Raw genomic sequence first — 10,861 nt, forward strand, 5'->3', positions numbered from 1 at the left:
AGAAAGAAAGAAAGAACAAGAGAAGACAGAAGAAGGTGGAGAAGGAGGAAGTCTCTTACATGTCGCCGAAAGAGCGAATAGAACGGCACATAGACAACACTTATCTACTATGTGCGTATACACATAGACATACCTGCACATAAAAATATATACACATGTACATATAGAGAAAAATAGATAGATAGATACCAGGAGAAAGGGATTAATATGGAAATCCTTCGCTAGTCTATTCCGTAGCAAGGAATCCTGAAGAAGAAAAGAAAGAAGAGGAAATGTCTACAGTCTTACTATCCTCGCGAACAGCTGTCTCTTGTCTTTACAAACTAATACATAGAGCTACATACAACATGGGGGAATCGCGCTCGAGATCCCTCCTTAATCTATCTTTAATCTATCTTTGATCTATCTCTCTATCTACCTGTCTATACGTATGTATCTCTATGCAGATAGTATACGGGATAGGTACGTGAAGACATCATATGAAGAGAGAATTTCGTACAGACGTGGGCCCGTAGACGAACGCACGATATCTTCTATCCCATACGCCAAGCAAGAGGTAGACAGACAATACAGGGGAAGACCTACGCCCTACATCTATCTTTCTCACCCTTCCTCGACAGGAGGAGGTCAGCAAGACTCAGCTGCTTACAAGAAGAGTATCTAGCCCTACATATATTCAAGTCCACACACAACTATATGCATATAGAGAGAGGGAGACTTGTACACGTCCGGGCGTTACACAGTATGTATATGTATATAGGTGGTAGGTACATGTGGCTAGCTTATGAGAGAGTGAGTAAGCAACGGACAACTGCTTTATGTGACTTCTGTTCTTTCTCTAGAGACGGTCCGATATTTGACGCACATTTTCTGAGAGAGAAGTTCAGACAGTTGAGAGAACACGCAAGAGGAAGAAGGAGAGAGAGGAGTAGGAGGAGGAGAAGAAGAAGAAGACGAGATCTTGCAGGGAAGTTGTGCGGTGAAGGCTCGGATGAAGGTTGGGTTACTGTAGAGAAGTCGAATAGCGTAACAGGCGTTCCATTGCATTTTAATCTTCCCTGTGTTTTTCGAGAGATCTTCATCTATCTTCTTCTTCTTCTGTTCGTTATGACGGTGATCCCTATCATGTTGATCTTCCTTTAAATCTTCAACACTTGTCTTCTTCTCCTGTCCCTTGTCCTTCTCCTTCCTATCCATCTCTACCTCCCTCTTTCCATCGCTTCTTGTTCGTCTCTCCTGATCTTGAAATGCTGAAGATGATAAGTCACCTCCTGTTGTGTCTCCCTCGTTCTTCTTCTTGTCCTTCTCCTCTTCCTCCTTGTTCTTCCCCCGACTATTATTCTCCTCTTCTCCTCCTTGTTCTCCCCCTCCGCCTCCCCCCCCCTTAGATTCAATTCTCTCCTCCTCCTTCTGACCACAAGCAGCATCGATAGCAACTCCATTGCTATTCATACTAGTAGTCCTTATTGCTGCTGTCTTCTTCTCCGTCCTCTTCTCCTCCCCCCCCTCTCTTCTCCCCCCTCCCCCTTCCACCTTCGGAGAGTCTTCGTTCTGCCTCGCCTCATGTGAGAGAAGTTTTCTTCTTCTTCTTTTCACAGGCACATTAAGAAAGAGAAGAAAGAACTGATGTATCCTCTGAACGCAAGTGTACAGACTTTGAATTGAGCAATCCTTCGACTCTTTCATACAGCCCAAATCGGATTCCAAAATGTCTCTCTCTCCTACCATCCATACACTGTCTTTCCTCTGAAAAGGAGTCGAAAAAGAAGAAGAAGAAGAGATCCCCTTCATCCAGTCATACATACCACAGACTGATCCAAGAGCTCGTATTGAGTTTATGCGAAGAAGAGCCGAGGGAGATTTAATGCTGCTAGGAGGCAGCCATCGTACTAATTCTCCTGTTGTAGTCGTTGTCTTCATGAAGATCTCTTCTTCTCCTCCTCGCCCTGCTTCATCTCTCGAAAAGAAGAGAAAGAAAAGATGAAGACGCGGTAAAGCCTGCAGCAGACCTTGCATATAGGAAAGCTCCTCACACTCCAAGTATGACAAGCAAGAAGAAGATAAAGAAGAAGAAGAAGAGAAGATTTCCTCGTGGAAGGGACTTGACCCACTCAAGAAAGTCTTCTTGTGTTGAATAATAGACTTGGTGTGGAAAGAGGATAATGAAGAAGAGAAGGAAGAAGAAGAAGGAGAAGGAGAATAGATATCGGAGAAGATTTTCAAGAGAAGACAGACCTTGCGTTCACATGAAGAGAAGACTCGAACTGACGAATGACCGAAATCTCCAAATAGAAGACATCGATCGAAGAGAGTGATAAGAGAGCATAGGCCTGCTAATCGCGATAATGTTAACTGGAGTTCGACCTCCCCTTGTTCCTTGCGGACACGCTCCTGTCTCTTCTTCTCTTCATTCATGTGTTCGCCTGGTATGAACTTCTCCTCCTTTTGTCTCTCTGCTTTCGCATCCTTTTCTTCGTCTTCTTCTTCTTTCTCTTCTTCGGCTTCCTTCGTATCATGAACATGAGGCGTCCTCTCTCCTGTCTCGACTTGGTGAAAGAGACAGGTCTTATTTCTCTTTCTTATCGTATCGAGGCAAGATGGAGAAGAGCCATAGGAACCCCGTCGATAGATATTCGAATACCGAATGTAAAGACCTTCAATCTCGATTAGAGCCAACTCCATAGATTCGCTCAACTTTGAGGTGTACAGACACCTGTCACTCCTTTCTTCGTGTTGTTTCAAGAACGTAACGGAACCTTTCTTCTTTTTCTTCCTGTCTCCATCTTCATCATCTTTCTCAGGTCTATTCTCTTCTTCATTTCCCTCTTCTTTTTCTTCTTCTCTCCTTCTTGTTTCTTGTTCTTGTCCTGCATCTCTCCCCGAACTAGAGACCGAAGAAGCAAGACTCTTCTTTCTTTCCTCCTCTCTCTCCTCCTCGTTTTCATCCTCACCAACATGGTAAGAATCATCATAACTACACAACGACGTAACTACACAGGCACCACTATCGGGAGAAGAAGAAGAAGATGAAAAGGAGGAAGAAGAAGAGGAAGTCCCTTTCTTCTTCTCTTCTAAGTCTTGCCCCGAGGAGGAGCTCGAGAAGGTTAAGGATGAAGGTTCAATGAAAGCTCTCCTGTCGATGGAATTAGTCTGCATGGATGTATTCTTCTCGACCTTCTCTTTTTGCTTCTTTCTCATGAAAATGCTCTTCTTACATCTCTGTTCTTCTTCTTCTCCCTCTTTTGGAGCCATGAAGCTTAAGTAAAGAGGCGGCGTCATTATCGAGACAGGAGGTTTGCTAGGGTGTATGACACTCGCAAGTTCATAGCCAAACGTCGGGTGTAAAAACGAAGGGTAGGAAACTGCCCAGTCTTCATATCTTAAGAGACGAAGAACTTCACATGCGGTAACGACATAGGTGCTATACTCTTCTTCTTCCTCTTTCTCTTCTTTCTTCTGTCGCTCACTCTCTTTACGCAACTCTCTCTCGCGTGTTTCATTAGCTTCGATTCGGTCTTCTTCTTTCTTCTCCTGAACTTCGTTCGTCTTGTCTCGATTCTCATTTCCTTCGAAGCAGTCACTGACCTGACGAGGAGAAGAAGCAAACACAGAGAAAGAAGTCGAAGAGAGGCCGATGCCTAAACAACTCTGGCGGGAATTTTGGGGGGTGAGATTCTCGGTGAGAGGAGTATTTTCGTTCTCGTACTTCTCTTCATTCTTTTCTTCTTTCTTCTTTCCTTCTTCCTTCTCTTCCTCATCGTTTTCTTCGGTGAGTCCACCTACAAAGAACAGAGGATGCCAGACATGTTGCCATACAAGATCTAAGATCTCTCTCCTCATACACCTTGGTCTTCGTCTTCTGCTTGTTCTTCTCATCTTTCCTCTATCCCTTCTTTGATCTTCCTCTTCACTCAATTCTTCTTCTTCTTCTCGTTCTTTCTCCGTTAGACTGGAGCAGCAGCAGCACGAAGAAGAAGAAAGACAGCATATCGTCATGTGCTCTGTCTTCTCACTCTTGCTCTTCTTCTTCTCCCTCTCACTCTTCTTCTCTTTCTCCTGCAAAGCAGCATGGGTGCTGCTGTCTCTTCCTGTCTCCTTCTCTTCATGCGACTTCATTCTCTCGCTCCTTCTGTCTTCTGGGAACTTATCTTCCTCACGTTCTTCATTCTCTTCTTCTTCTTTCTTATCTCTTTCTTCTTCGTCTACCTCTTCCTCTGGATTGTTTTGATGTGTGCGTGCATGCGAGCTGCCATCGTCGTCAACGTGAAAGACAGAAAGAAGATCCATAGCTAGCGACAACCCTTGAAGTTTATGGGGCCACGGGGGTGTCTTTCCTTGAGGAGAAAGAGAACAAGGAGAAGACAGAAGAAGTTCTAAAAGAAGAAGAACGAGAGAAGAAGAGAAAGAATTTCTTTCATTCTTCTGTGGATGACAAGAGGAAGTCTGAAGAAGAAAAGAAAGAAGAAACACTTCGGCATATGTCTTTGAGATTTTACGTGAAAGAAGATTCAGAAACATGTCTCTTAATGTGTCCCTCCATACACCAAGGTCATGCTCCCTTCTTTCTAGTCTTTCTCTCCCTTCTTCTTCGTCTTCAGTGTCTTCTTTTCCTTCCTCTTTCTTCTTCTTTCTCTTCACAGACATCTCCCTTGACGTATCCTCGAACCTCTCTTCTTGTTCTCCTTCTTTCTCTCCTGAAGAGAAGCATGCATACCCTTCCTTACGTCTCACGCCAGGCGACGATAAAGAAGAAGAAGAAAAAGAAGAGGAAGAAGAGGGAGAGTTGCCAATGGTGGATACCAAGATACATGAGATTAAGAGAAGAGCATCGAGTAAATTCAAGTCTTCTACATGTAGGAAAGAGGTTCTTTGGGAATGAGGCATTTCCCTGTCATCATCTGTCACACCTTTGTCATGCATTCCTCTTTCTTTCTTTTCAGAGAAACCCATAGATCCTTCTTGCTTTCCTTCCCTTCTCTGAATGAAGGCGTTGGTCTTATCAGCTTCACTTTCATCTTTCCTCTCTGGCTGTATGTACACCCCGGTATCAGGATGAAGAAGAGAAGAAGAAGAAGAGTTCGATGTATCACGAGAATGAAGCATAAGAGCAGTTTTCCTTTTGACACGAAGAGACTTGCCCTCTTCGACAGATAGATTAAGAAGAAGTCCCTCTAGAACTTCGAAGCGAAAGGGTTTAATAGAAACAATCGAAGCTATCAATGCTGTTGCCGCTGAGAGAATCGATACATGAAAAGAAGTAAAGACAATCGATGAAGTTATATCCTCCGTTGGGACTTCTCTTCTCCTATCTTCATCTGTCTTCTGCTGACAAGTCTTCTTATATTCTTCTTCTTTTTCTTTCTCCTCTTTCTCGTTCTGTCGCTGTTGTTCTTTTTCTTCTCTCTGTCTCTGTGGAGTCTCGAGTATAAGCCGATCATCTTCGTCTCTTCTTTCTCTGAGATGTGAACAAGGAGACGAGGAAGATGAAGTTCGTAAATCTCGTGGAAAGAGAGAGAAAACATCGATAGCTTTCTCAGCATACTTCACGTAAAGATTTTCTGAGGGGGGTAAGAGCCGGCCATTTCTTACCGGCAGGAAGCATTCTATTAGCCTCTTCAGCGATTGAAGAGAAGAAGAAGAAGAAGAACAAGCAACGAGGAGAGATTGAGAGAGTAGGTATTTGAGAAATCCTAAGAAGAAAGGATAGACTAGGCGAAGACATGCAAGAAGGACGCCTGGACGGAAGGCGGTTAAAGGGAGTGTACGTACAAGCCGAGTTAAAGCTCTTAAAGGTATTTCAAGAGACATAAGTGACTGTTGGTAATGAAGCTCTACTATCTGACAAGGACGGCTTCTTATCATATCTTTCACAGATACTGAAGAGAGACAAAGAGACTGCATGCTCGGAGATGAATTGGCTGAGACATAAGGAGAAGAAGAGAAAGAAGAAGAAGGGAGAGTAAGAAGGAGAAGTAGAAGATGAATAGAATGGCAAAGATCCTCTGTAAAAGCAAAGAGATGAAAGATGATGAGACGTGTAGATGAAAAGAGATTTCCGGAAAGACTGTTGAAAGATGAAGCGAGACCTCCCTTTCTCAAGAGGTAAGGATAAGAAGAAGAAGAAGAGGAGGAGGAGGGAGAAGGTAGAAGAGATGAAGAAGAAGATGTAGTTGTAGTCGAAGGGGGGAAAGAATGAGAGTTCTGTTTCTCATCTGTCTTTCTTCTCCAGAGCCAAAGAAGATACATGGAAACCTCTTTTCTCTCCGTAAGAAGAGAACAAGGGGTCCTAGAATGAAGAAAAGGCAAATCTCCTGTATCAAAAGAAGAAGAAAAAGAATCGATTTGTTTCTTGTGAAGACTCTCACGTCCAGGTGAAGAAGAAAATGAGATATCTGACGTCGCTTGAGAGAAAAAAGAATGAAGAGAAAGAACAGAAGAAGATCTGCCTTCTTGGAATGGCCTTAAGAGAGATGAAGAAAAAGAAGAAGTTAAACAGGGTTCGAGAGCAGTCGCAGGCCATCGACTAAGAGGAGAGGTCTCGAGGAGGGTTACAAGACAATCGATAGCACTTCTCCGAACTTTGAAATCAGCATCGAGACGTACAATCGACATCCATAGCTGCTGGTGCAGAGACAATCGACTCAATCGAGTGTCCACCAAGAGATAAGACGCTGCCCATTGGCCTGAAGATAGAGATGGAGGAGATGAAGATGAGGACAAGAAAGAAGACGAAGGAGAAGAAGAGCGAGATTTATCAAGTTGTCGAGAGGGAGAAGATGGCGAGAGCGACAAAGAAGAAGTCGGAGACGAAGCTGAGGCTAGAGGTGTCGGTTTCGAGGTGTGCATACACCATTTGCCTGATGAAAGAGGCGAAAGATATGTATGATTTGATCGTGCAAGTGTCGTAACTTCTTTTCTCTCATGAAACCTTTCACTTTCTATTCCATCTCTCTGTAAGACACTACTACCAAGATATAATCCTGATGTATGAGGAGGAGAAGAAGGAGAGCGAGAAGAAGAAGAAGAAGAAGAAAAGAAAGAAAAGTTGATTTTGAATCCTTGTGGAGGACTAAGAATAAGAGGCCATGAACGAAAGAGAGACTTTGGTGATAAGCGTATAGCTAACTGCATGCACTGGAGAGATATACACCTCAAACGATTCCTATGGCTTTCTAGAACTCTTCCTCTCCCTTCTCTCCGTCCAGTGGATCTAACGTTCTTAGAATCAGCTCTTCTTCTTCGACTCTTTTCCTGTTGCTCTTCTCCATCTTCTTCTCTCTCACCATGATCACTCTTTCTCTCAGGCTCAACTCTCGGACGAGGTCTCCAGGCCGTCTTCCGTAAAGACGGAGAAGAAGAAGAAGACGTCCTCTCTTCGCCCCTTTTAGCATGACTCGAAAGATGACAGGAAGAAGAGGAAGAAGAACAGGATACCCCTGAACTTCTCCATGATGTGGAGACCTTCTTGAAATCTTCGTCTTCTCTTCTCTCTGAGAATCTGGATTTCCAGGTGGGGCTGGAGGAATGAGAAGATCTTTCAGACTCGCTCTGACTCGGGTGATGCACACCACGTCGTCTGTGTCTTTCTGAGGGAAAGAAGAAGGCGTGGTCCTCTCCGAAGTCCGCGTCTGTGGAGGTTTCATGAAACGAAGAGGATGAAGAAGAAGGAGAAGTAGTAGTTGTGGAAGAATGAGATGACAAGAAAGAGAGAGAAGATGCTCTCGTAGGGTTTCGTCTCTTAGAAGACGAATCGGAGAGAGGTGATATGGATGTGGGGGGGAGAAGTTCATCTGCCCTTGGTGATGGAGGGAGGTGTATATACACCGCACCAGCTATAGTAAGAGGTTGTAATAACTGAATGAAAGTTAAGAGACGATTTTCCTCTGCTAGAGCTGCATTTTCTATAAGAGATGTTTCTAAGGAAGAATGGGGAGATGAAAGATACCGATGAGCTTCATGAAGAAGATCTTGAAGAGAACGAAGAAAATGAAGTAGATTAGAGAAGTTCTTCTCACTCTTCTTTTCACCCTCGAGAGACGCTAGGGTGTCAATACACCTGAGAATCTCTGCAGCGGATGAGGGAGACGTAAAAGAAGATTCAAGTCTTCTTCTCGTGAAGACGCAACTGCTGAAATCTTTGCCTGTCTCCTCCTTTAAGACTTCTCTAGTGTTCTGAATGGCAGAAAAAGAACCTCTACACGAAACTGAGTTTTGCTTATCTTCATTAAAACGACTCGAAAAGGTATTCTCTCGTCTTAAAGACCTATGAGGAGAATCTTGTATAGCATGACCCCGCTGATGAGGATCTCCCTCAGGGAGAAGAGTCAGTTCATCTCTTAGATTCAGAAGGTGTACATACACCGCCTCCATAAATGTCACTAGAGCTTTGAAGAAAAGAACCCAGTCTTCCTTGCTCTCTAAGAATAAACTCGTGCAAGCACAAGACTTCTTCTCTCTTTCTCTTCTTGTCTCTTTCTGGCATTTCTCAAAATCACATTTCTCGCTCCATCCATCATCTCCACTCTGTCTCTCCTCTTGAAGAGAAGAAAAAGAAGATAAACTCTCTCTGTCTCTTACACAGTCTACGACAGAAGAAGAAGGTGACGAAGAAGATGAAGAAGCAAGTTTGTTGAGAGAAGGGAGATAGCGTCGTAGGGTGTTGAGAATGAGAAGAAGAAGATGATGACGGAGATTGAGCTCCAACCCAAGGTAGTTCTTTCTTTCCCCTTTCAAAACAATTTCTCGAAAGTCTAGATTCGTAAAAGAGGAAGAGAAAGAAGAAGAAGAAGAAAAGACGTCTTTCGTTCCTTGTGAAGAAGAAGAAGAAAAGTTTAGTGGGCTTCTGCCTCCATTTCTTGAGGGGGTTTCTTCATCTTCCTCTTCCTCACTCGTAACTAGACAAGTACCGGAGGAGGCAGAAGCCCTTGGGCGTAGGCGACGTCTTCTTTTCTCAAATGCTTCAGAGAGAAGAGACGAAGAAGTCGACTGAAGAGATTCCCTCTTCACAGTGCCTGATCGCGCCAAAGAAGAGGAAGAATCGATGACGGTACCTGTCTTAGTTCCTCTTTGTATGTTTTGGGGTGTACGTACACCTCGTCTGATGAGAGCATCATCGCGAAAAGAAAGTTCTGTTAACAAGAACAGAGATTGACAAGAAGAAGAGAAAGTGAAGGCTGCTTTAAGAAAAGAAGAAAGAGAAGATACATCGTCATTCAAGGAAATCTGAGAATGAAGAGACTTTTCATTTTTTCTCCCTCCTGAAGGAGATTTCTGCGGTGTACAGACAGCTTGAGAACCAAGAGGATGACTTTCTTCCGAAGGTATCTTTGTATGGGAGGCGATCTTTCCACTACTTGTCTCGTTAGGCTGAATCTTCTTTTTTCTGAGAAGATCGCCTAATTCTTTGAGTAACTTCAAGGAGAAGAGATATGAAGGCCATGAAAGATGAGAGCTATTCTTCAGCCTTAGTGAGTTGTTCTTTGATGTATCTTCATTCACAGAAGTAAGAAGAGAAGAAAGATAATTTGCAAAGAAATCTTCGTCTTCTGCCAAGGGAGACGATGAAGAGAAAGAAGGTAGGAAAAGGATTTTGGCTAAGTCAACTAGCCACATCTTTCCTAGCAGAAGAAGAAGAAGAAGGATGAAAAGAAGAAGAAGAAGAAAAGAAGGGGAAGAACAAGAGGCTATGAGAGAGGAAAGAAGGTAGAGGAAACTGAAGAGAAGATAGAGGGAGTGATCAGTCGAGAAGAACAGAAGAAGAAGCAGGGGGAGGAAAGATACGGAGAAAGCAGACTCATTGGTGGCTTCATTTTCACAAGGAAATCAAACTATCTATACATACACCTGAAAGACATCTCTCTCTCTCTTCATCTTTTCTCTCTCTTCTTGTTTGCTAGAGAAGAGAGAAAAAGGCAAGCGGAGGAAAATGAAAAGAAGAAGGGTGTGAAAAGGCGCTCTCTTAACGAAAAATTCTTTCTTCGTCTTTTCTTTCTCTTTCTTCGACTTCGTGACTGCTGCTCGCGAGTCTCTGAAGAGCGAAGAAGAGAATCAAGACATGAAGGAAAACGATAAGAACGGAGTCTGCAAAGAAGGGTAAAAAAGAGGAAAAGAAAACAAAGGAGAGAAAAACAACGGAAAGATTTGGACACAGAAGTAAAACCAGTGAGGTGCAGCTGCTTTATAAGTCGAGCTGAGTTCTTCTCTTCAGGTGTATGTACAGCTCAAACTCGTGCAGCAGCAGGGTGGTTCGTCTGTCAAGACGAAGGAAAAATGATAAACTTCATTTCAATTCAAATGTAGCCACTAACAAAGACAGCCGAACTTGCTCGAATCTCTTAATTCAAATAGAAAGGAAAGCAGAAGGCCCTCTGTCATAAAGAACAGAAGAACGTCCTTCTTTCTTTCTTTCATTCTCCCTTTCTTCGTTCTTTTTCTCCCGTGCGTACGTCTGTCTGTTCTCCCGTCAAGCGTTTCATTTGTCTACATGACTGCATGCATGCACTCAACTATGTGTCATCATAAGCAAGTTACACTTGAGAGAGAAATAGTCGGCAGATGTCTTGAAGAAACAAAGAAAGTCGCTTCTGGAGGATATAGAAGACCAGAGAAAAACTACAATAGAGACTTCCTATCTCCGTATTCCTCTCTTCGTCTATTTGTTTCGCTTTATGTCTCTCCCTAATCTACAAGACCCCCTCCCCCATATCTTTCGTCTTCGTGTCGCCTCTTTGTCTTCTCTTTTCTCGCTCTTGGAGCGTCTTCTTTGTAGCCTGGGTTCGGACGAGAGAGAGGCGACCCAAGTATCCATTTTGTGTTTGTATCGAAACAAAGAAGAACCATCTTTACTTCCTCCCTCTACCTT

General features: G+C 43.4%; 1 protein-coding gene across 1 annotated transcript; it reads right to left on the reverse strand.

Annotated features, from left to right (window-relative positions):
* Positions 1 to 865: 865 nt before the first annotated feature.
* CSUI_004119 (uncharacterized protein) lies at positions 866 to 10,293 on the reverse strand (the record flags this gene model as incomplete). Its single annotated transcript, XM_068064314.1, has 1 exon — positions 866 to 10,293. A coding segment is annotated over exon 1 (8,745 nt), but the record flags the coding sequence as incomplete, so codon positions are not given.
* Between the last annotated feature and the right edge of the window lie 568 nt (positions 10,294 to 10,861).

This window comes from Cystoisospora suis (assembly GCF_002600585.1).
Source record: "Cystoisospora suis strain Wien I chromosome Unknown contig_1866, whole genome shotgun sequence".
In the NCBI taxonomy this organism is placed as follows: Eukaryota; Apicomplexa; class Conoidasida; order Eucoccidiorida; family Sarcocystidae; genus Cystoisospora; species Cystoisospora suis.